Source organism: Pocillopora verrucosa, chromosome 11, assembly GCF_036669915.1.
Source record: "Pocillopora verrucosa isolate sample1 chromosome 11, ASM3666991v2, whole genome shotgun sequence".
NCBI classification, from domain to species: Eukaryota; Metazoa; Cnidaria; class Anthozoa; order Scleractinia; family Pocilloporidae; genus Pocillopora; species Pocillopora verrucosa.
The window spans coordinates 4,056,526-4,082,031 of NC_089322.1; the positions used below are offsets into that span (position 1 = coordinate 4,056,526).

Sequence of the window (25,506 nt, forward strand, 5' to 3'; positions counted from 1 at the left end):
CCAAAAGATATCCGAAAATTTCTGCCATTTCGGTTTTGTAGAAATCAATTTTTATCTGCGAGAATGGAAGATTTGTGTGATTCACGGAAATCATGGAATTTAAATAGCATTTTACAGGCCATGGAAGTCGCAGATTTCTAGTATTGTGTATGGAAAAGTCCTTGAAAATAACTGATATTTTTTCATTAATTTTTATCGTACATTCGGTCGAAAGTTTCGGTATTGTTAAGTATCCAACCCTTTATTGCAATTTCTTTCTCCAGCAAATAGCCGAATTCCTGTGAGAACAAATGTTGTTAAAACAGAGCCTATTCAGGGTGAGTTAAGCTCAAGTTAAAATTTTACGTAGTTAATGTTATTGTTCTATTTTTAATGTGTAAAACCAGTTTGACACTCAAGATGCTTTTGGTGTTTGTCCAATTATAGCAAATTACAGCAGAAGCTATTGAATTTATTAATCTTCTAATATAATTCGCTGTGTGTTTTTTAATGTATGAACAAGTAAGTCACAGCGTAAATGAATGTTGTTGTTTTTTTTGATCAACTGATTGCTATTTTAGAATAAAGGTTGTTTGGTTTTACGCTAGAATCAAAGCCTGCAGCACGTGACAACAATGCACCGTCACGCATTCCTGTCAAGACAGACGAGAACCAGTCTCCATCTCCAGCCAAGAAACCGTTGATAACTGAAGCGAGTCCGAAAAGCAGCCCCACCAACTCCCAACAGAGTACACCCACCAGGAGGAAATTGCCAACACCAGGGGGAGTAGGTCAAGTAGTGAAGGAATCGCCTCAATTATCCCGAGCCACGCCGCAGAGAGTGACGGAGGATCAAGACTCGGAGGTAATTACGCATGATTCTGTAAAACGGCACATTTTGATTTAGTTTCGTAAAACCAAAACCAAAGTTATTGCTACGGCCAATCAAAGCGAAGGAAAATACCACAAGAATGAATGAGAACTCGAAGTGAAAAAGGCGGGAAAACGTAGGTGATCATGTCGCGATTGGTTTAACTTTTGCATCTGATTGGTCGGGAGGATGGCACAAGTCTTGTAGACCAATCATACAGCAAGCTAAACCAAATCAAATGGTGTCGGACGAATTACTTTCGACATCAACTGAAAATTGCTTCATTCCCTGTGATGCAAATTTCATGGTTTTGTGCTCAGATTGGGTTTTACTGTGCTTGACTTCGGTGATCAATTTCAAGCTTTTTCTATTGCTTGTTTTGTGGGTGCCAAGCTTCGAATGTACACGTTTTCCCGCGCCGTTCCCTCCCGCGGTAGACCCTTGCTTTGAGCTTTCCCACCCTTGAAATCCTCAAGCTTCAGTTAAACGTTTTCCCGCAATGAGCCAAATCTTTTAACTCTTTGGTGAAAAGGCAAGAGTTTAACTATCTTTCTCGTTGTGTTTTAGGGTGCAATCTCTGACACAGATGTTCTCGCTGCGCTGAGTGGTGGAAATACAAAGGTTGGAGGGTTTTTCAGAGTCAAAAGACAAAAGATTCGAAAAAAAGTATTCAGGAATACTACAAACCCAAACGTCCAATAAAATATATGCATATATATGTGGCAAAGGGTCTTAGGATCGAACGGATTAACACAGTAACAGCTGTCGCCTAAATTGTGAGCTTCTTCATCATACAATCTGCCTGTCAAAGCTACAAGTATTTAAGTTAATTGCTCAGCGCCTTCTTGTCGTCTCTAAAACTTAAGATGGTTATTAACATTAACATTTGGTTGTTTTTCAGCTGTCAAAACCAGATACATCTGCGAAGCCACCAGAGAAAGCAAATGGTAAACACACTTTGTTTGAACGACTAACTGGCTTACTAACTTACTGACTGACCGACTGACTGACTGACTGACTGACTAGATAATTTGGCTTTAACAGACTGAGTTGATAATGTTAATTAGCCACCGTTAAGAGTTTCTAAAGCTGACGTTACGAGCGTTAGCCCTTCTTCAGAGCGATTGATGAAGGGCTAACGCTCGAAACGTCGGCTTAGAAATTCTTTACGGTAGTCAATTTACGTTATCAACTCAGTCGATAAAAACAAATTGTCTTGATATGCTCTCACACCGACGCAGCACTACAGTTTCCTTAGAAACGTACCCCCTTCATTCATTTGACTGACTGATTGATCGACAGGCTGGATATCTAACTAGCTGACCGTTTGACTGACTTATGTAAAGAATGCCACACCGATTGGTTGATTGATTGACTAATTGATGTTACCTTTTGAAGGCGATCTCGACTTCAGCTTGTTATCAAGTGATGGTGAAGAGAATGATGGTGAAGATGTGTCCTTCAGCGAGCCTCCACTTGATGACGAGGACGATGAACTGCTGACCAGGCCAAGCTCTGGGTTTACACCCTCACCTCAACCGTTGACATCGACGCGGAAACCAGAGGAAGAGAGTGTGGGAATAGATAAGAAAGAAAATGGTGAGAAACAAGCAGCTAAATAAACTGTAAACAGTACCATAATCCTTTTCTTCGCACCTCTACTTCTTGGGATGTATTTTATCGGTAACAGTGCCTCTAATTATTGAAACCCGAATTTACCACCTCTTCTCGTCTATGTTTTTTCTCAGCCACACCCAAATTGAATTTCGAGCTTGGCAGCCCGGTAAGCTCCGTATCTGACCCCGACCTCAGTGGCATTTCAGACAACGAGCCTGCGAATAAAGGCAGCGGCAAAAAGAGTGACAAACCGGAAGAACCAGTCAAACCTGCTGGCGGAAGTCAAAGTGAAGGTAAAGTGAACCGATACATTTCTACTTTCTGTAGCTGATGTAAAAAAAGGCGGGAAAAGTCTCGTAATACAAGTAGCTATTGCGCGCGAAACCTGGTGCAGAATCTTAGCACTAAACCCTGTACACCCCAACATCACGATGCATATTCTCCATACTGTTCTCTATACATTTTCTAAGGTGCTGACAAGGAGAATTTGTGTAACAATCCAGAGCTTATTTGGTTGAGGATCATTTCCTTTATTCTCATGACCTTAACGTGTGATGCAGGGATGATACTGTGCGGAGAAGTTGTATGTTAGTCAGTCTTAGGGGTCAGAAGGTTAACTATTGATCTTTTCTCTCTTTGTACAGAAGAGTCCGCTTGGGACAGCTCGGATGTAAGTGGAAATTTATTCATTGTTAGATTGCTTATTCCAATCGGCGATAGCTGTTGATTCTGTGCTTCAAACACTATTGTGTGACATTCAAATGAAAGCTACTGATCAGTGCTTTCATATATAACTGGAGGTTTCGCCCCATTCGCCTCGACCACCTGTGCAAGTTCGCCCCCAAACTTGGTTCTTGTTACATTGTAAGTGGATTTGTCCTTAGTGGTAGACTTGTAACTTGATTTATTTTCTTCGTTTTCCGAAGGATCTTCTTCCGTCCGATGGTCCTGATACCACCAGAGGCAGCAGCTTGTTTGGTACGAGAAGCCCTCCGCCTACAAAGACTGTAGGTGAGACCAAACCTCAGGTAAAGGTTGCTGCTTCCCCCCGTAAGACTGATGTAAACGACAGCGATTCCGAAGTCACGGAATCAGAGGGCGAGTGGGAGAAGGAGAGAGCTTTAGAAAAAGCGAAAGAAAAGGAAAAACAGGAACAGGAAGATTTGGAAAGAGAGAAAGAAAAGCAGAGAATGTTGCAATGGGAGAAGGAACGAAAAGAGAAAGAAGAAGCTCTCGCCAGAGAACTGCAAGCAGAGTTAGAAATGGAAATGGAGATGGAAAGGAAGGAAAGGGAGGAGGAGGAGAGGCGAAGAAGGGAAGAAGAAGAAGAAGAGAAAGAAAAGAGGAGGAAAGAGGAAGAAGAAAATGAGAGGAGGCGAAGACAAGAAGAGGAACGCCGGAGGGAAAGGGAAGAAGAGGAAGGAAGATTAAGAAGGGAGGAGGAGGAGGAGGCGAGAAGACGCGGGAGGGAAAGAGAGGAGAGAGAAAAAGAAGAGAAGCTAGAACGTGAGCTGCGGAGGAAGGAAGAAGAAAGACGGCAGCTGGAGCTGCAACAAGAAGAGGAACGTCGGAAGCGAGAGGAAGAAGTACAAAGGATTAAAGAACAGAATGAGCGAGATATGCGTATGTTTGAATTACAAAAAGAACAGGAGCTTGAGAGGCAAATGCGTCTTAAAGAGGAAGAGATGGAACGGCAGAAGAGAGAGTACGAGGAGAGGTTGGAAAGGGAAAGGATTGCGTTGGAGGAACAGCGCGCGAAAGAAGCCGAAGACCTTCTTCACAAGCAAAGAACTGCAGACGAAGAAGCTGAAATTCTACTTCAAGCTTATCGACGAAAACAAGAAGAATTGTTGGAAAAAGAGAGATTGTTTGAAGAAGAAATGATTCGGCGTGAGAGGGAGCTGGAGGAGAAAAAGCGGAAGGATGAACTGGAAAGAATTGCTACGCAGGATATGGTGACCGTCGTGCAGAAGGATTCAACGTATTCCGCTGCTCCTTTAGGTGGCAGTTTAGAGCAGTCCAAGGAGTTGGAAGAACTAGAGGAATGGAAGCGGATGTACGAGATGAATGTAGAACAGGAGAAAACGGCTCTGGAAGACGCTGTCCGCAAGAGGAGGGAAGAAGAGCAGAAGGCCGCGGAAGCTGCAGAGAAGTTGCGTCAGATACAGCAGGAAGAGGATTTGAAGCGGATCGAGGGTGCGCTGCGTCATAGGCGGCAGGGAGAGGAGGTGAAGGAAGCAGAGAGTAAACTGAAGAGGCTGGAAGTAGAAGAACAGGCTGTCCAGGCTAAGAAAGGTGAGTCTAGGGGTAAGTTTCTAAAGAAACTGTGTTGCAGCGTCGGTAGGGGTATAACAAGATAATGTAACTTGGCCACGGTAAAAATTTTTCTGAAGCCGACGTTTCGAGCGTTAACCCTTCGTCAGAGCGAATCAACGAATTTCGCTCTGACGAAGGGCTATCGCTCGGAATGTCAGCTTTTGAAACTCTTTACGATGACCAATTTTCCTTGTAACTCAGATAATTGTTGAAACCAAATTATCCAAGAAAGGCGAGCTTTAGTTTAAAAAGCTGTTGCTTGGAACAAGAAGGTGTAAAGATTCAAAATGAAAGTTACCGAGCTGCATATTCATATGGTATTGTCTATTGTGCTGATGGTTGTAATGATGGTTCGAACTTTTCAGTCTGTTACTGAAACCCGAGTGTGTGATTTATGCCATGAAAAAGTTACTAAGCAACTAATAACTACCACATGAATGAACTTTGCTGTACAAGGTGGTTTTTAACTATGAAGTCTGAATGAAGCGTTAGTTTAAGACAATTCAAACGGAAGCAACTGAAAAGTAATTTTTTTGTGATGCCTTTTAGTTTTCGACGAGAGTTTTCTTCACTTTTACTCAGTATACTTGTGTAAGGTTATTACCTTCCACGAGTTTTTATAACTTTTTCCACGGGCAGCTGTCGATGTTTTAATAGGCGGCTGTGTCGTGAGCCGAAACTCAAACATGAAAGCCTGCGTGCAGGCTTAACAGACGTCGGTGAAATGTCATTAAGCCGTAGACCACCGTTAAACGAAACCCCTGATTTCCCCTTCTAATTTAGAGAAAAAAGTTCACCGAATGTATGCCTCGTCAAATTATGAGCAAACCCGTCAATTATTTCAGAGATTTCATGATCGAATGTTCCTTTTTTTACACCATTATTTCCAGATTCTAAAATTACACCAAATTCAAACAACTTTGTTTTGTTTGCTTAAGACGGAACGCTTGGCTGGCACGCCGATTTATTGAAATAAATTTACATCTCCATAGTGGTCTGTTTACAAATTTCACGGATGAGCGAATTTTTCGTTTTTTCGTGTAAGCGACCGAATACAGCACATCAAAGTAAAAGATCACCTAGAGACAACAGTTTTTCAGGATTTGAGGAGCTAATAGTTTATGAAATTCGAACGGCGAGTGTTTAGAGGGGAAAGAGAACTTTTCTGTGGAATTACACGGCAATGGATTGCAACGTTCGTAAACCGATTTAACGCTGTCAAGAACATTTTGTGTTCAGACCGTCTTCGTTAATTGTGGCGAAAACTTTCTTATAAAAAGCGGAGTTTCGTTTTGACTGTCGGCAATCGTCAAAAATTGAGGTAAGAGTGAGGCTAAATATCCAACAACCCTTTTAAACTTCTTGAAATTATAGCGTCTGTCGTTGACAAATTGATTCGGGTTTTAGTCTTTCAGAGTTAATTTGTGGATTAAAGTTCTTAATCATCATCGACCACTGTCTCTCGGTGTAAATCACTGAAATTTTCAACACTGATCGTTCCTAAGCTTACAATTTTGCCTTAACTCATGATTGACAGATTTTACCAATTTAGATTGAAGTGGCTGTTTCTCGCACATATTCTGAAAGGTGTGAAGTATTGTAATAATCCTTTGGAAAACAAGAAAGGAAATTGTGCATTTTAATCGCTTTCACCTTTTTGTTATTCTAACGTTGTCATAGCTTCAATAAGAAGCGAAAGAGATATATCATAAAATTTTGTTATCACATAACTTTGCTTGACTACAGTTTCTCTGTAAAATGAAATTCTTTTTCGCAAATTATATTTGAAGGTTTTACAAGGCGCTTACTTCAAGTTTGTTTCATTAAGTAACTCAAATGTGCTTTAAAGCACTTAACTTTGAAATTCTCTCCTTGTCTTATCCCATTTAGCCATAAGAATGATTAACATCTAATTTCTCCTTAGAATATCAACTTGAATGAAAAATAAGGTCACAAGTATAAAGGAAATTGATCACTAACCAAACAAGCTCTTGATTGTCAAACAAATTCTCCTTGTCATCACTCTAAAAACGTCTAGAGAAAAGTATGAAGAATATTCATACTGAAATGTGGATGCAGAGGGTTGTTGCACACTGCCGTCGACTCGTAAAGCGACTATTGCCTTTCTACAAGTATTGTAATGAATCGATTTGGTAGCTGAGCTTGATTTGACTTTTGCAAAGTTTCCGGAAAAAGTTAAAACAGTAAAGTTTACCATTTGTTAGATCATGACGAAAGTTGGTGGAAACTTTTACCATGACCCTTTTTGGGTTGCGCGTTCCCGCTGAAAGCACTTGGCTCGCTTTCTTGTCTGTATAAGATGTAAAAATGTGTATTGTATTTCAGAGTTTTTTCCTGCTCCCACCTTTTTTATTGAACTAGTAATAATTTCTGAAATACTACAGCTGTACACTTTTGAAAAATCTATTAGATTTTTATTTATTCTGGATTCTTCGAAGATGACCTGCTAATGAAAGTGGAACGATTCTCTCTGTGGAGGATGAGAAAATACTGATATGGTAAAAAGGTTTTTGTCAGCTTTCAAACTGCAGTAGCTAAGAAATTATTAAACTTTGCTGACACAACTCGAGAGGGGATGCTTGTTAGAGAGAGGGATAATTAGTGAGGGGTACTCATAACAAAAGGGGTTATAAGAGAGGGGGACTTATTAATGAGGGCGCTTTATAGAGAGGGGGGCTTATTGTACCGTAGGGGAAAAGTGGTGAAAGCGAACGTAATGGAAGAATTTCTTGCAATCGCGAACATAATTCTTTTAGGTTCTCACACAAGGCATTTGAAACAAAACAAAATTTGCAATAGGCCATTTTACAGTTGTGTACCTAGTTGCCAAGCCTTTGATTTGGAGTGAGGCTGAAGGTGACCTTGTTGTGATAGAGGCCAGTATCTAGTTAGCATGATAAAAAAGTAATTTGCATATGAAAAACAGTAAGGTTTGTATCATAACAAGGTCACCCTTAGCCTCATTCCTGTTCAAAGGCTTGGCAACCAAGCACACAACTGTAAAATGGACTATTAGACTTAGTTACAAAAACCATATTCTTGTTAAAGATAATTTTGGAAATTTATGGAAAGTGGTAAGGAGAACTTTGTTTCTGATCTTCACAGAAATCGAGCAGCAGCGCTTAATGGATCTGGAGGCCCAGAAAAATCGCTTGGACCAGGAAACCAGCACTAAACTGGCTGAGTTCAATAACAGGTAAGGAAACCTCTTTCAGCAATATGTAATTGAACTTCGAAGATAATGAGCGATAACATTTGTTTTCATCGACTCCGCTCTAAGTTTATTCTTAATGCAAAGGTAAAACGAATTGCGACTCGGTCACGTGAGTTTTCTCGCGCTTTATGCCGTTAACGAGTATTTACTAGATTTCTCATTGGCTCCTTGTGATTTTTTGCCCTTTTCTGATTGGCTGTTGTGATTGCTCTCGTTTGGATTACGACTCATCGATTAAGCCTTATACATGGAGTATGTTCTCTCTCTTCAAGGAACTACTTTTTTTTGGGCCATGTTACGAAAGTGAAAACTTACGATAGGGTCTGGCCTATCACGACTGGTTTGAAAAACAGTTACGCTTTTTTTTCTCGTTTCTTGGACCAGTTTCGCTGAATAGCAGAGTTCTTTAGTTTCAGAGTCAATATTTCCGTCGCTCTTGGCAAAAAGTTAGTCTTCTTTAGCTCTGCTGAAAATTTCTCGAAGCCCACAGGAATTCAGAGGTCAGAGATGTTGCTAGGCAAAGTGGCGTATTCATGACGTCTGACGTTCATTGTGAAGAAAAATGCGTACTTTTGAGATTAAACCCGGGAATAAAATACGAGGAAATGAAATATGATTGAGTTAAGTAGTTAGTTCTTCGCTTGAAACCCAAAACACTTCAAACCTCGTTCACCAAGAAAAATCCTCCCGCTTGCTGTATAGGCATCGTCGAGCGGAGCTTGAGAAAAAATCGCGGCAGATCCTCGAGGAACGAGACCACCTTAGCACCACGTTTGAGGCAACGCGGCAGAGGACCACAGAACTGAACCAACCCCCTTCGGTGTCGCTTCTTTCCCCGGACAAACGGCTCAGCGTTGTAAGCTTAGGGAGTGAAGGTGACCGCGACAAGAACACCAGGTAGGACTACTGATGGCGTCGTTTTTGCTTGTCACGCAACGATCCTGTGTGTCACAAAAGTTGTTCTTGTTTCGCGCAGAACTATCGGACGTCGCATAGCCTCGTGTATACTGCACGAATTCTCCACCTCCCAGCGTTGGAGTGAAAATAGCTAGCACTTGAACACGGAAATGAGTGAGATGATTGTTTTTCTTCTTCCTGAAAAAAAAAGACCAAAAAAAATTTTTTTTTCCAAAGTAGTGCACCTCTTCTCTCAAAAGAGGTACTCAATGCGAAGGAACAATGTCTTATTTTTTCCAACCTCCTTCAAGGATTCGAATAATCAACACGCAGTATTTTTTGATAAAGATTTATTTTTTGCGTGGCGACATCTCTGGCTTACGTTAAATTTGAAATTGTTAGTAGTTCCTAGACTAAAAATAGTCCCCGCTTTTTGGCGAAGTTTGTAGCGCGAGTAAAAACGAAATTGAAGTTAGTGCGGAACTCTAGGAGTGAGCGCGCAAAAAGCAGGGAAGGTGAGAGAGAGGAAGCTGTTCCAGACTTACCTCACAATTCTCTTCGCCGTAGGTAATTATTCACTTCAAGCGTAGCTTTAATAACTACAGGAAGACAATCCAGTTCTAGACCCTTAGTTGGTGAAAATGGGTGGTTTAGTAGCCCATCCAGTTGGAGCTTATCTCGGTTTCTTTGGCTGGAAGCGACTGAGAGTATACCAACTCCCCCTCTGGGTGGATAACAGGTCGTTAGCTTTCCCTGTCAGTTCGCTGGCCTGGTATTTTTTTATACTTCTGGATGGAGGCACTGTGAGGCACAGAGGTACTGTGAGGGTCAAGTGTCCTGTTGAAGAACACAATAGACTGACCTGGCTACGTTTCGAACCCAGACCTCTCGACCCGCTCACCCCCTTCTCGACAGAGGGGGGTGAGCGAAAATCGGTGGCTGTCAGAAGAACGGCTCACTGATTCCCGCTAATTTTCGCTCGCACGTGTTTTTTCACTCGTTTTTTATTGACCAAGAGCCTTGAACTGATTACAAAGAGCCTGGGGAAAGCGGGAAAATTCCCATTTTTTCTGCTCTTTTAATCTCTCTTTCTGTCCTTTTTGTAGCAATCCTTCCAGCGGTTACAGAATTAAAGACAAAGATAAACCAGATGGAGAACAGATGAACTCGCAGAAGGTATGTAGGAGTTTACCTCCGAGGTAACCTTTGCCGTTTGTAAAAGAAAAAATATTATTCTTTGTTTTTTTTTTTCATCTTACGTATTCTTTCTTTTTGTCTTCTAGCCACTCACAAATGGTTTCGCGGATGATGGAGACTGGTCCGAATCATCCGAGGAGGATCACCATGGCCGCTACTCTCCTTTAGTTGCCATGACAATGAACGGCACCAATGCCAAGCCTCCCACGGGAATCTCGCCACCTCGGGCTCAGTCTCCTTTGTACAAAGCGTCTACTCCGCTGAATACAACAGGTGGTGGACTGGGCACGTCATCCCTCAGCAGTTCCTTTGCGCTTCAAGGTAAAATAATTTCATATTTTTAGGAATCATTCCATGAATGGTCCGTTGAGGAAAAGTTCTCTCGAGAAACTGTGAGGGATTAATGGTTCGAGGGAACTCGACACATCTTTTAGCAGTTCCCTAGAATTAAGCCGCTGAGAAACGCGCTGCCAACCAAAACAAAAACTCTTCGAGTTTTCGAAAAAAAAACAGATTTTTATCTACCTTAAGAGGAATTTTGTTAATTCTTCGGAGGCGATCCGTAATCGTAACAGCCCGGAAACTTGCCGGGATAATGCTGCGGCCGTATTTTTTGACGCGAAAATCTGAGCTATTAGTTTGATTAGATAAACAGCTCTTTTTAGACTAATCACTGGCAAATTTCTTCGACACTATTGCCATGATGATTTAACACCCGGAGATTGCTGCGTCGGTAGGCGAAATCAAGTCATTTTCGATGGCGCACTTATTCCGCGCGCGCATTTCGTTTACACGTCACAGCAAAAATCGGATACGTCATAATGCACGAAAAAATTATTTGTTTACCGTTTGTGTTTTTTTCTGTTGTGGTAAGCACGCTCGTAAATCTGATCGACCAAGTCATATTTACAGTTTACAGCTTATGAAGTGCTGATCTCCGCTATCTTTTGCCGTTCTTTCCGAGTGTTACGTGGTTATCACAGCTCTAGATTTACCGGCGTCTTTCCAGCCTTCTCATCGTATGCGCTATGCGTGTTGTTTGTGTTTTCCACCTTTGACGCCCGTGGCATCCTTTCTCGTGGTTGTTCGCTTCTGATCAGTGAATTGCAGATTATAGAACATTTAGGGTGGCTAAGCTAAACATTCCCTTTGACATTTCAGACAGTACAAGCTTCGCGCGTCTTCAAGAAGCCCTTCGTGATTCAAAACGACAAGTTGACAAGCAGAAAGAGAGAATTGTAGCACTGGAGACAAGCAGGAAGCAAATGGAGATCGATTTAGCTGAACTTCAATTGTAAGAAAGATTTCTTGTTGGTGTATGTCAAGTATCATCCAACACAGTGCACTCTTAAGAAAAACGTATTTCACATTTCTTTTTCAGGAGGAGGGGAGACTGAGAAGGGTAGCTTTGAATAAGTGTTAGAGCAGTTTTCAATTGAATGACGAAGTGCCAAAACAAAAGTAGTAACAACGCCCAATTACCGCAGGGATAAACATCATCATTAGCCAATGAAAATTACGAGTAAATACAAACGAACTGCCTAAAGCGCGGGAAAACGCGGGCAACCAAGTCGCATCTGATCGGTTGAAGAGATGGTGCGAGTTTTCTGAACCAATCACACAATGAAGCAAGCAAAGCAAAATCAAAACAATCCTGGCTTATAATCAAAGCTCAATTGAAAATTGCTCCAATGGAAATAAAATTTGCAAGGTAATAAGCTGGAAATAAGTCGGGAATGCATCCAACTGCGAAATCGTATCTACAAACCTGGCTCCGGTTGTTCGAAGGGGGAATAACGCTATTTATTGGAAAGATCTGTATTTGGTGGATAGCGCAGTAGGTTTTGTTAACTTTAGAACAGTTTTCAGTTGAGTATCGAAGAGTGGCCTAGAAAACATCGCGCCACAATCGCAACCAATCAAATGCAAAACTAACTCCAATTACGACTTGGTCACCCGCGTTTTCCCGCGCTTTGCGTAATTTACTTGGTTTTTGTTTGAGCTGTCATTGGTTCTAAAAGGTATTTTCCTTTCCTCTGATTGGTCATTGTGATAATTTTGGTCATGGTTTTATCCGCTGCATAGCGTTCTCTGTATTTGATGGCGTTATCCTCATGAGGTATTTAGCTTTTTATGTGTCTTACCCTTATAAAGAATGTTTCCCAAAAATTTATATTTTTTTCCCTTACCAGGAATGTGGAGACTCTAACCAAAGAGAGATCTGAATCTGAGCGGCTGAAAATGGAGGTGGAGTCAGCCTATAGAACACTGCAGTATAAACATGAACAAGAGAGCGAAGCTTTGCGCGTATCTGAAGCTCTTCAGAGTCAACTGAAGGAGCAGATTTCAAGATCAGAAGAAAAACTTGCTAAGTAGGTTGAAGTGAAGATTTGTTTTTCGTTAGCGCTGTTTTGATCGGAGAAAGAGTTTAGACCGAGAGTTTTTTCTTGTTGTTTTCCAATGTTTAATTTTCCTCTGTGACTCTTAATGATCCGGTTAAATTCTAATTCGAAAGGAAACGAAATATTTAAATACAACGTCAAGAGCATCCTTTTATTTGTGTTTTACGTAGTCAAGCTTGTTACTGAATTCTTTGTAGTGTAAATGTTGATGCAGTGACATGACAAATATTGGACATCGTTCTTTGTTTTTCAACAGGGAACTGGAGAAGCGACAAAACTTGGAGGTCGAGAAGCGCCAGCAACAAACTGAGGTCAAATCCTTACGCAACACCGTTCAACAACTTGAGTCCGATATTCGAGACCTGAAGAGAGCGCTGGCAGAAGAACAAGACACCCGCGCCGCGCATAGCGAATTACTTGATGAAGAAAGGCGTAAAAACGACGCCTTAATGGAAGAAACGCGACATCATTCCCAGCAGAAAACTGAAGCTCTTTATCAGCTTGAAGCGGTGGACAAAACTCGAAAGTGCTACGAAGAAAGTAGTGGCTCACTGAGAGAGGAACTTAAAGCAGCACTGGTAAAAATTAATGAATTAATAACTTATCTCAGGGGCAGTTTGCTTCATTCCGCTTCGTGATTGGTCCATAAGCAACCAATAAGAGGCAAAACTAAAAATCAATAGCGACTTGTTCACTGGCGTTTTCCCGCGCTCGAGGACGTTTGCACGCGTTCACTTTGCATGTATTTTGTAATAAACGCGCTAGGGTTGTAACAGTTGAGTGAAATCACTCATTATTTGTTTGATAGGTTGAGTTGGCTGAAACGAAGGCTCGTCTAGAAGCAACCAAAGCATCTATGGGAAAGGAAATATCCATTTTGAAGGAAAAGTTAGAGAAAAAAGCGGTCAAAGTGGTAAGTTACTACAAACCAAAATTAGAGAAAACTCTAACACTCGGAAAAAGAACGTCTTGATCAAAGATTGTTAAAGTTTTGAAGAACACTCAACACTCGGTTATTATTTTTAACCCATAACCTTTCACCCTTAACCCATAACCTTTCACCCTTAACCCTTAACCTTTTAACCTTTCACCCTTGAGCTCCTACGGTCTGATTTCTAACTCTTCCCTTTGACTGATTCCCCTTTTACTTGTAATTGGTGTTAGATCAAGATAACAACTTCTACCTGAAACGTTTTAGTAATCCTATTACCAGTTTGTCCGATAATGTATGTATATTATAGGGAGAAGTTACAGGCTCGTCACTTGCAGGAGTTAAAGAGTTAAAATGTTCTTGTTTTGTCCCAGGCCAAGCATGAAGAAGCGCTTCTTCAAACTCGCGCCGAATTCGATTCACATGTGGCTAGCGGTAGAAACGAACATGCGCAGATAAGCAGCAAGTTGGAAAGTGAAACGCAGACGAGAACTCGCCTGGAGTCTGAGGTACTTCATATAACTATTGCAATGTGTGACATTACTGACAGATCAATGGTGGGCTAAATCCATGAGTAATGATTCCGGTTTTGACCTAGGTGTACCGTGGTGTGTTTTGCCAGACAGTCAATTCTCACTATGCCTCCCCCCACCCACCCAGGAAAATAAACGGTACAGGGAAACCTGAAAAAAAAAATCCAAGGGGAGGGGTGGTTAGAAATTGTAAAAAGGGATGGGGGAAGTGCATCGGTAACCTAGGCAGGGAAGGGAAGGGAATTAGCTCTAAGAAGCTTCATTTTATGTACAGAGGGTAGTAGTAATTGTGATTCCCATCAGCTGTATTTGAGGGTTGGGGATAGACTTAACTTTATCATATATTCGTCTGCATTGATGTTTATGTAACAAGAAAGTACTGGGAGTAAACGTTTTTCTTTGTTTCTTTTGCTTTGTTTCGTTGTTTTTTGTAGGTTTCGTCACTGAGATCACGCCTGGAGAAATCGGACAAGGAACTAGAAAGAGCAAGTGTCGGAAGAGTGGAGGCAGAGAGGTGAAAAGTCTTTAAATTATTTTCCCTTCGCTAAGTATTTCATTGTTCATACCATACGGCAACGTTATTTAGGCCGCATTTAATGAAGAATTGTTTCACCTGATAAACTGTTGTGTGACATACAAAGGGACGATGAACTGGTTACGTGACCGTGACATCGCAAGACCACTATCGGCTTCACTTTTTGGCTTTCAACGGAGGAAGCTTTGTCTCTGGACTATCTCTTGAATGACGTCCAAGTCGCAAGTGAATCGTAGACATAAAAGACTGATTTCGTTGTTTGTTGTTTTCAGACAAGTACAAAACCTTCGTGATGAACTTTATCAGGCGAAGCTTCGACTGGAAAAAGAGACTTTTTCGTTAAAAGACACAAACAAGGTAACTTTTTTAGAGCAGTTTTCACGATGGTCGAAAGAACCCCTGAATGATATTTATTTTGCTGCACTTCGCTCTCTGATTGGCCAAGAAAAACGCGCCCCTTTCTCACTCTCAACCAATCAGATGCAAAATTAAAACAAGCGCGACTTGGTCACTCGCGTTTTCCCGCGCTTCAGGCAGGTTACTTGTTTTGAATCTGAATTCTTATTGGCTTGTTGTGATGATTTCCTTTGCTCTGATAGGTCATTGTGATTTCTTTGGTTTTGGTTTTACACCACTCAGTCGAAATGCACATGACTGTAACCTTATTTCCAATTTGTTGGAAGGGTTAAGAATTAGTTCTTCTATGTAAATTTGTCCCAAAAGGTAACAATGATTCCTCTTTTTTCGTAATGTAAGGGTCTTGCAGTAAAGTTGGAGGCTATGGAAAGTAAAGCAAGCAACCTTGACATTGAGGTAATGATAATTCCTGTCGAATATATTTCGAAATTCTTGGGGAGTCGTTAGATTAACAGATCGCATCCTGGACTTCCCTTTTCGAGTCCTAACTGAGTCGTTGTGACCCAAGAAGGGGGAGGTGTACCCGGTTCTCCAAATCTGACTTATTTGAGGCCAAAACATCCCATTTTCCAAACCCGGTTTCCGACTCGGCCCCTAAAGCCAAAAGCCTTTTACAGGTCAAGTATCACGGCCAAAATTAGAACTGTTAAAATTAACCCGAAAAGTTCGTTATCAGAACCCAAAACTTTAAGCAACTTATCTGAACTAGCCACTCTTAACAAGAACCCACTTTCGTGTCGTCACGCAACGAGATGTCGAGAGCGAGAACCCCTTTCGTGAAAAAACCGAGTATCGATTGCTAAGGCGACATCTATTCCTCCTACTAAAACTTCTTAATCCTTCAGCTGCAAAATGCTAATCTTTTACTTACGGAGCGAGGAAGTCAACTGAACCTTGTACAGCGTGACACGGAATACCAGAAGTCACAATTTGATAGGCTGCAAGAAAAGATTCGACTAGAAAAGGTTTGTAGAAGTGTCACGTAGTATCACACATTGTGGTCAGGCTGTTTCAGTAGTCAAGCTTATACTATCATCGCAGTTAGCTATCTTAGAGTTGTCACGCAGTAGAGAGTCACGCGCAAGTGGCGTTGCGTCACGTCTGCTATGTCACGATCTAACCGTTTTATCCTTAGGTCTAGAGAGAAATTTTCTTCGCTTCCTGCCATTTATTTCTGGTAATGTCATTTCTAAAAAACTTGGTGTTGAATCGAACAGTAGCCCCTAGCATATGTTTTTCTTTTTCCTGATTACCAGCCAGCCAGGCAATGCATTGATATATTGAAAAAACTACTTTGCAGTCTTTTGAAAAGATTATGTGTGCTGGAATTTATAAAGGTCAGCTGAGTGATTACATAAGAACGCTTTTCAGAGCTATCCTCATCTAAAAGATTGCACAACACGATTTATTTAGTCATAAACTCGGTTCTCAGTAGAATAAAAGGACCTAATACCCTTGTCATTAATCACATCAACTGTTTCTCCCTTTCAGGAACAAAATTCAAGACTTACTGGTAAATTAGAAAGCAGTGATCACAAGTAAGTAATATAAATTGATAATAAATGTGTTTTATGGACAATCTGAATTTTTGTGTCATGTAAAAAAGATGATTGCGTTACCCACAACATTTGAGAAGTGTTTTTCTTAACAATCTCCCGTGCCCAAGAACTCACGTGGACGAATTGAACTGCTCGTAAAGATTACTTGACAAGAATACCTGCTTAAATTACTGCGAAGGGCTTAAGCTTAGATTCTACTTCAGAAAGAATTCCCTGGCAAGTACCATTCACAAGTGCTCTGTACTTAGAGTGTTTTGAGTGTGGAAGGTTATCCGGGATGTCATTGGTTTGCTTCGGTTTCGCTTTACTTCGCTCTGCGATTGGTCCAAAAAACTCACACCACCTTCTCAACCAAAGTATAACTAATCGCATCCCGGTCGGTGCGTTTTCCCGCGCTTTTAACAGTTTGTTTTTGTTTTGAGCTCTCATTGGCTAATGATGATGTGAATATTTGTGCTTATTGGTTATTGTCATTACTTTGGTTTCGGTTTTTTGGCACTCATTTGAAAACTGCTCTGAAAGAAAAAAAAAGAAAGATGGCGATCAATTTTCACTTGCTAAGGAAGAGTCGCCAGTATCCAAGTGACCTTAAAAGTACTTATCGTAGTTAAATATGATAGATAGAATTACATTAATAGGGGCGATTACCAGAGATGATTCCTGAGACTTAAATTCACAGTACATTCTTCATATAAAATACATACCTTCTTTATGTAAATCTCAACAAAACATTATGTGTTGTGTCTCAGAATTTCCAGTCTCCATGCTGAATGTGACACGTTACGCCGGAGATTGGAAGAAGCAACGGAGAAGTTGCGGAAACAGGAGGAAGTTGCCATGAGATCAGAGGTGGGTCTGCATTTTTATCAGTTAACTACAACAGGGCTCGGTTATTCGAAGGGTGGATAACGCAGTCCGCTGGATAAATCTATATCCGGTGGAAAGGGCAGTATGTATTGTCAACACTTATCTACCGGATAGTGATCTGTCCGGTGGATATCGATATCCACTCTTTAAACAACTGGCCCTGGTCCTAAATTTAATTCTTCTACTCTGAGATTGTCTGGAGGCATTATGGCCGAGTGATTAGGGCGACGGACTTGAAATCCGTTGGTCCCGGGTTCAAGCTCTCCACCCTAACACTCATTGGATTTATTCATGTTTTTTCCGAGTTCAACTCCTTAGGTGCGCTATGCAAAACCCAACTGGTCTGCCTCCTGTTAGTTGGGATTTTTAAACACTATATTTATTCATTTATACATACGTATTGGCTCCGAAAAGCCCCATTGAGGAAATGGTCAATGAAGTATTCATGTATGTATACCTCCTTGAGACTTGTTCTTGTCAGTTATAAGTTATCCATATGATTTAAGTTTTGCTTTCCTTTTGGTAGATAAAAGGCATGCAACACTCATGAATTCTCGAACTTCGTTTCCCTGAGAAGCTGTCTGAAATGTTCAAACTCTTGTTATATTTTGCAGGAAAAATTTAACGGCTTGCTTGCGTCATCGAGAGAAGATTTTGAAAAGGTAGGTCACATTCAAATCAAACATGTTTAATTTTTGAACGAAGTGGGTGATTTTGACAAGAATTGGGTGTACTAATGTCGAGACACAACCTCAAGGAAAAACAGCGAAAACAGTATGCTTTTGAACTAGAGAAGTAAACATTTCCGACGGAATTTAAAAGTAGAATGCGTAACATCCAAAAGTTACGGTCTCGCATCGGTGAATTTTCCAATGGAAAAATATTTATATATATTTATGTATTTTTTTGGTTCTTATGATTCAGGAGTTTCCCTCCGTCAGTTAAGTGAGTGAATCAGCGGTTACTTTTGAAAGTAATTTTCTTATTTAGGTCTGTGATGGGTGTGGTTGTTTTTAAGTAGTAGGTGATTATGTTTCATATTTGTGTTCCGTTAGAGTAAACAAGTTATGCAAGAGAAACATGAAAATCTCTTGGACATGATCAACAAACTCAAGTCAGACGTTGAGAAAGGAAAGGAAAAGAGTGCACAACAGAAAGCTCACATAAGGGATCTACAACAGGTGTGGTTTTTCCCTTTTCTTTTGTTGATTTTTTTCTTCTCATACTAGCTGCCAGCAACTTTTTTTATTTTTTTGTTTATATTTTTGCTTTTTTGTAATTCGTCCGTTCTTTCTTCGTTCGGATGAGTTCGGTCGTCGTTCGTTCTTGTGAGGGTGACATCGTTCGTTCGAATGAGTTCGTTCGTCGTTCGTTCATGCGAGGACGACATCGGTCGTTAGGATGAGTTCGTTCGTCGTTCTTTCTTGCAAGGGTGACATCGCTCGTTCGGATGAGTCCGTTCGTCGTTCGTTCTTGCGAGGGTGACATCGTTCGTTCCGATGGGTTCGTTCGCCGTTCGTTCATGCGTTCGTTGTTGTTGTTGTTGTTGTTTTTATTGTTGCTGTTGCTGCTGTTGCTGAGCCCTCTTACCTCGCCTGAACTTATTTTGTGTGGATGCTGTAGCTCAATGATATTCTTTTCGTGTAGGAGTTAAACGAAACATCCAAGAAACTTGTTCAAACTGAAACAACGTTGGCAATGCAAACCAAGGTATTTATATTTTCTTTCTTATCTATCGCCTGAAAAAGGAAATCAAGATAAATACTTGCAAGTGGAGAAGATTACCATAATTCTCCAACGCGTACATCTCAGTACACAGCTTTTTGATAACCTCGTGCTGTTGTCAATGTCTTTCCGGTTTTTTCTTGTCTTAGCTTCGCGAAGAACTGGAAGATGAGCGTTCGCAGTTAAGAAACCAACTGAGCAATCTTGAAAATACGGTGAGTTAATCTTTCTACTACAAAAATCATTTTGTGAGAGTTCAGATTAAAAGACTACAACTCAATAAGATGGACTACCATTTCTTTCTTTCCCCCAGGGACAGATTTAGGAATGGGGGCGGGGGCCCTTCTTTGTTTTAACACTACATCTAAGTTATTTAAGAAATATTTTAAGGCCAGTAAGTTTGTGAGTTTTGCATAGAAGGCACTGTCCCCTAATGCGTAGTAATTGGAGTCGTGAGGTAAATTTGATTTAATATCTTTGTTCCTCCGTGATTTTATAGGTAGTGACAGTAGAAGCCACACGAGGCGAGGTTGCTGGGCACGCGATGAAACTCGAGGAGGAACTGGAGCACACGAAACGCGTTCATGGAGAGACCACTGAACGGTTAGTCTCTAGGAGCGCGGACGTGGAATCCGTCACCAAATCTTTGGTAAGTTTTCACAATGATGAAGTTAAGGGCGTGGAATCTTTTGTCTTAGAGCAATTTTCATTGAGTTTTGTAAATTATCTCTGATTGCAGGGTTTTGCTTTGTTTCGCTGGTTGGTCTTGAAATCTCGCGCTGCCCCCACAAATGCAAATTAAACCAATGGTAGACTTGGTCACCAGCGTCAGTTTCCCGCGTTTGTTTTTACTTTGAATTCTGATTGGCTTCTTGAAATATATACCTTTGTTTTCGCGCTGCCCCTTCAAATGCAAATTAAACCAATGGCGGACTTGGTCACCCGCGTCAGCTTCCCGCGTTTGTTTTTACTTTGAATTCTGATTGGCTTCTTGTAATATGTACCTTTGTTTTCATTGGCCATTTGGATTGCCATAGTTTAAGGCTTACGGCACGCAATCGGAATGCGCCGCCAAACATGTTGAGCACATATGTTGCTGTCAACGCTATTTAGAGCACAAAACGGTTTTTTTTCTTTCTCCAAACTCTTACTGTCAGCTGTTGATCTCTAGTGGGGAAGATGCTTTTCACCAGACAAAGGCTCTACCATAATGTTAAAAGGCTAATGACGTAGAGCCATAAAATACTTATTAACTATTTAAACTAAAAGATCCAAGAAATCTTTGAAGATTTGATACTCATAGATCTTCCTCTGAATTAAAAAGATATAAATGCAAGTCTACAGCACAGCATTTTGCCCTCCACGCAGTCAATCACTTACAACGACGCGATAGTTAACGTCATTGGTTTCAAACTAGTGACACCCACGCCTCCACCCCAAAAGAAAAAAAAACCGGAAACTTATTAAACATTAGGGAGGTATTGTCTTCAGCCGCCAGCTAACGAGGTAATCTGCATAATAACCAGGACTTAAACTTTTAATTTTTAACTTCTGTTTTTTTTATATACTATATTTCATTTCATTACCTTTTTCTCTCGCAGTCTGGTGAAGAGGATGGCGAACAACCGGTATAACATTCTATGATTAACTTATTCATTTGTAAATATAATTTAATCTGATAAAAAATATAACTTGTTAAACAATATTTTTGCCGCTGTATCTTTTTTCTATAAAAAATCCTATTTTTTTAATTTATATTCAAATTTTGTTAAGTTATCGTAAAATGAAAGCAAAAGTGATTACCATTTCATTGAAGTTAAACACATAATACTAGTAGCTGCATGTTTTCTATCATTAAGGTTGATGACGAAGTTTCGAATCGTTAGCCCACTTACTTGAGAAACTAACGATGTTTTAACTGCCTAAAGCTTTCACTGCCGCAGAAATTATATTCTGTTGCAGATTTCAAGCTGTTTTCATTTGTAGCCGGAACAGATTTAACCAATACAAGTTTGTCCCTAAAGGAAACGATATTTCACCAAATATTGATAAAAAAAACATTGAAAGTTCTCAAATGCACTTTCTTTTTCAAATTTTATACCTGATGTAGAAAAAAATAGCTTTTTGTTTTGTCTCTTTTCCTAATTAATTTCGTTTTCAATTCTAAAAAAAGGTGCTTTACTCTTGAGGTTTATGTTTGACGATAACTAGTTAAGAATGAAAATGTATTTGGGCCCGATTCGAAATATTTTTGGTTAAAACACCATTAAGTCCCCCATGCTGTGAAACCGTAACAAACCCTTTCTCGATTTACTTTCCCCTTAGGCAAAAAAAAAACTTACAACAATCTCTTTCATTCAAACCCTCAGGAGTCTAAGATCTTGAACATGTTAAAAATATCGGAAAGCGGGCGTTGAAATTGCGTTCGGTTTTATTTCGTTAACAGCTTATTGGCAAAAATAATTTTAAAAAAAAGATACAGCCACCTCAAGCTATTCAACAAATCAGGTCTTAAAAGCTTTTTTTATGTTCTAAATTTAACAAAGATTTTTGGCAAAAATTGGCGACCAGAGCAGGCGACAACTATTGTTTAACTGGAGGGAGTGGGTTCCTAAAGTGTTGTGATAAGACTATATGTATAATAGGTACTGAAAAAAAATATTTTTTGTTATTTTAATTTATTTCCACATTGATCAAGGACTGTAGAAAATAAGTGTTGACTTGAGTAAAGAATATTAATATTTAAGTCTAAGGAGCGAACGTGGCGAAATTTCTGTCGTGTTAAAGAGCTAGTTGTGGGGCCATAATTTCTTAAAAACAAGCCGAAGATCATTTCGACGACAATTGGATACTAGAAGATGTATCAAAACAACTTGGTACTTGTGAAGGTTTTTTTCCGCTCTTTATTTTGTTCCACGGCCTCCAGGAATATTACCTTCAGCTGTAAAGTTCCTCAGGAGACTTACACCGTATGAACTGAAAAATCAGATCAACTTTGTTGTACGAAGAACTCGGGATATTGGACAAAAGAACTTTCAAACATCTCGACCCTTACGCAGCTTCTCAAAACTTTCCTTTTTTATTTTGGATTTCGGTTATTTGCTTCAAGACTATTTTTTTTGTATTGATTTATTTGTGCATCTGTATTACCGAGACAAACGCTTTTTGTTACGAATTGAAAGCGAATGTTGAGATAAACTTGCTTGTAGTTTATCTCGACAGTTTTCCTAACATTTTGATCAGTGATTTTTTAAGAGAGGCATACTCAATTTTTGAAATTATTGAAGTGTTTTTCTAAGCGTTTCATTTTAAGAGAACTAGAAGTCGGACTATTTCACAATCGTCCTTGATTTTCTTCCTTTGACAGGCTCAGCTGGAAAAAATGGTGACAAAACTGAAAGTAGAAAAGGCTCAAGTGGAATCTTCTTTAAGAGAGGAAGAGGCAAAGTGTGGCATGCTGTTGAGAGAAGTGAAGGATGCTAACGAGGTCAGCACCGACATATATTTTGTTTGTAATAAAACCCCTTTGATTTAGGGGTGTTCCGCCATGTTGTGACGTAATCAGACCGTTTCCTCTGCCTGACTACCAAGCAAAAAAATAATTCCTTTGTAAAACTATAAGTGGCTGGCGGCTGACACTGTAGAATTTTTTTTTTTTTTTTTTTTTTTTACTTTATCTCTATGCTTTAAGAATATTTTGAAAGCCAAATGTTTCTTGAGAACATATTGATCGCTTGCTTGTCAAAGATAGGCGTTTACTTCTATATAGTCAGGCTATCAGCATTTCCAGTGAAATAGAAAAAAAATAATCCAGATTTAATCATACATTTTGTATTGATTAAATTTTTTTTTTTTAGATTTTGCTTCTGAAAGATATAGCGAACCAACGCAAAGAATTATCTTTGACTTTGGTCACAGATCAATCACTATATTCTCGTTAAAAATGAAAAAACGAAATAGCTCGTCGGTGAAATTACAGAAAAAAATACCATTTAGAGAAAATTGTCGTCACATTGTGATGGGTTGTGCTAAATAATGAGCATATAATACACTGACAGTCTTAAACTTCTGAGCAAAATTATTATCGTGTTATCATTTTTTGCATGCAAGTTGTTTTAGTATGCACTTTATTTTATACCTTTTTTCGGTGAGGATTTTTTACTTTCTTTTAAATCGTAATAGAATGATCTTTGTTCAGATATCGCGACAGCGTAATTCAGTACTTTACTGTGGAGCAATTATATCGTTTTCGTATTTAAATCTATTATTTTTTTTTTCTCTTACTGAAAATTTTTCCTCGCTATTTCAGAAAGGTAAACATGTCGGCTTGATTGTATTTTCCCCTTTTGACGTCATTCTATTAAATGTATTCGCTTTCCGCCACGTTAGCAGAGCGAAAATCCTTCTCTGTACTGACTTGTGGGGAAAAAACTGTCTGATATTTCAATAATCATAAATCTTTCTTTGAAATCGGTTTTAACTGGCATCGAAATCAAAATCCGCTCAAAGATTTAATTTTAACGCGTTGTATAAAACTGAACAGTGGAGCCGAGGAGCGAATGCAATAATAGATGTGCTGTCCATGGTGAGATCAATTAATTTTGAGATTTGCATGGATCGTGTTTTGAGTAAGCTTAGTGTACATTTTCTCGTTTGTCTCGTGATTTAAATGCGAATTTGATTTATTAATGGTGAGTATCAGTTGTTTTATCTTGCGGTTTCGAAAATCATTGTGCATAAGTATTAATTATACATATTAATCGCGTCGTGTGCTATTTAAACCAATCATTACCATTTTTCTTGCTCATTAAAAACTTATGACCCCCAATTTTCACCCGACGCTAATCTCGAAAATACTTTAAGACGCGAGGAGGATTTTAACCACTAAAGAAACAATGATTCATCTGTCTTGCGTGAGCATTATTCTGCATTTCGTCGGTGTGATCCCGAGCGAAAAGTGATAGTTCTTAATGTCGGAGAAAACCGGCCGAACTGGAAAAATCCCAGTGAAATATGACGACAATCTGGTTTTATTCCTCTGTCGAGGTTCAGAGAGGAAGAAAGTTAATTTTCGAACGCGTGACGCCGTTCCCAAGTTTAAATATAAGGTGCCGTATGCTGCTTTGTTAATGTTGATTGGGATTAATGTTTTCTTATTAAAAAGTGACATCAATTACCTGCACTTCTTTTGGAACATGTTATAGTGAGAAGAGAAGAGAACTGAGTTCCAATTTGGACTAAAAACAGTGAACGAAGAGCCACTTGGTAATTTCGTTTCGAACATTATTTCCTTCTGTCCGCCAATCGGTCGGTCGGTCGGTCGATCGGGTCAGTTGTTTTTCAGTCGGTCATTAATTCGTTCGCTTGGTCGCCCGGTCGCTCGGTCGCTTTTTGGTCAGTCGTTTGTTCGGTCTGTCTTTCGTTCATTCGTCCAAATCTTCGTTGTTTCCTCGTTTCTTCGTCCATTTGTTTCGTTGTTCGTTTATGAGAGCGTAGGTCTGTGCATTTGACTAATCGTTTTTAATTTATTCCCAATAACAGGCGCGACAAAGCTTGGAGAAATTGTTGTCCAATGTAAAAGGAGACTCTGTTGAGCTTGAAAACAAATTACAGGTATGATAACGTTTGTTCGTATCTGTATTAACGAACGATGAAATTGCAAATACAATGAAACCGCGTGTGTTTCGCAAGCTTGTAGTTGATGGAGGCTTCGATTCTATTGCGTGTTCTGTAGTGGGCCATAGCACTTACAACAGCAGACAAGATATGACGCCTCGTAAGATTTGAAGGAGTCACTTTTGCGGCATTTAAATTTGAAAGGAATAGGTAAGGATGAAGAAGATTGGAGCGGATTGCAAGCAATGAACGAAACTTCCCTCTTTTAACCTCTGAAAAATAGTTACCAACTTCAGGTTACAGACTTAATTGCTTTTCATGTCTGTTTTCCAGTCTGAGACGCTCTCTCGAACCCAACATGAGAGAGAGGCCGAAGAGCACAAGGAACTGTGGGAATCGGAAGTAAGGTCAAGAACAAAGCTCGGAGCGAAGGTACAACGCGCATGTCTCACAGACAGAGTAGAACTGATACTTAATCGGGTGTACATGTTCCGCTAACTTAAACTTTTTACTGCCTTAGATCGCAGAGATGGAAAAACGGTTGGATGATGCTCGTGTAGAGATCGAAGAGGTGAGAATGAAGACTTTTTCAAAAATTTGGTAACTTTATGATGCCTTTTAAATGACTTCTGTTTGCTTTTAATGTAGGAAAAACGTAGAACTCGTAAAGCTCTGGAAGCGAAAAAAGTCCTCGAAGCTAAGCTAGAAGCCAACGACCAAAGGTAAGTATACCATGTGGTAACATGGTAACATGTGATCATTTAGTCTGATCGTTCGGGTAAGTGTAGTCCTGAGAGGAACTGGTGTCG

The 25,506-nt window shown here is 39.9% G+C and overlaps 1 protein-coding gene across 3 annotated transcripts in view; it reads left to right on the plus strand.

Moving 5' to 3' along the window:
* Positions 1–25,506, plus strand: part of LOC131777902 (trichohyalin) — a 40,311-nt gene that overhangs the window by 8,270 nt on the left and 6,535 nt on the right. The window contains exons 10-43 of one of the 3 annotated variants that reach the window (XM_066174359.1): positions 264–317; positions 588–844; positions 1,418–1,471; positions 1,752–1,797; positions 2,249–2,449; positions 2,599–2,760; positions 3,112–3,137; positions 3,394–4,762; positions 7,910–8,000; positions 8,721–8,915; positions 10,022–10,091; positions 10,199–10,433; positions 11,274–11,406; positions 12,305–12,484; positions 12,771–13,092; positions 13,323–13,427; positions 13,820–13,954; positions 14,413–14,492; positions 14,786–14,870; positions 15,270–15,326; positions 15,776–15,895; positions 16,422–16,468; positions 17,239–17,338; positions 17,971–18,018; positions 18,412–18,537; positions 19,004–19,066; positions 19,231–19,296; positions 19,581–19,730; positions 20,683–20,709; positions 22,449–22,568; positions 24,623–24,694; positions 25,031–25,129; positions 25,218–25,268; positions 25,346–25,419. In XM_066174359.1, coding sequence (XP_066030456.1) covers positions 264–317; positions 588–844; positions 1,418–1,471; positions 1,752–1,797; positions 2,249–2,449; positions 2,599–2,760; positions 3,112–3,137; positions 3,394–4,762; positions 7,910–8,000; positions 8,721–8,915; positions 10,022–10,091; positions 10,199–10,433; positions 11,274–11,406; positions 12,305–12,484; positions 12,771–13,092; positions 13,323–13,427; positions 13,820–13,954; positions 14,413–14,492; positions 14,786–14,870; positions 15,270–15,326; positions 15,776–15,895; positions 16,422–16,468; positions 17,239–17,338; positions 17,971–18,018; positions 18,412–18,537; positions 19,004–19,066; positions 19,231–19,296; positions 19,581–19,730; positions 20,683–20,709; positions 22,449–22,568; positions 24,623–24,694; positions 25,031–25,129; positions 25,218–25,268; positions 25,346–25,419 — 5,020 coding nt within the window. The remainder of the gene's footprint in view (positions 1–263; positions 318–587; positions 845–1,417; positions 1,472–1,751; positions 1,798–2,248; positions 2,450–2,598; positions 2,761–3,111; positions 3,138–3,393; positions 4,763–7,909; positions 8,001–8,720; positions 8,916–10,021; positions 10,092–10,198; positions 10,434–11,273; positions 11,407–12,304; positions 12,485–12,770; positions 13,093–13,322; positions 13,428–13,819; positions 13,955–14,412; positions 14,493–14,785; positions 14,871–15,269; positions 15,327–15,775; positions 15,896–16,421; positions 16,469–17,238; positions 17,339–17,970; positions 18,019–18,411; positions 18,538–19,003; positions 19,067–19,230; positions 19,297–19,580; positions 19,731–20,682; positions 20,710–22,448; positions 22,569–24,622; positions 24,695–25,030; positions 25,130–25,217; positions 25,269–25,345; positions 25,420–25,506) is intronic. The other 2 variants (XM_066174360.1, XM_066174361.1) reach the window with 2 other exon arrangements.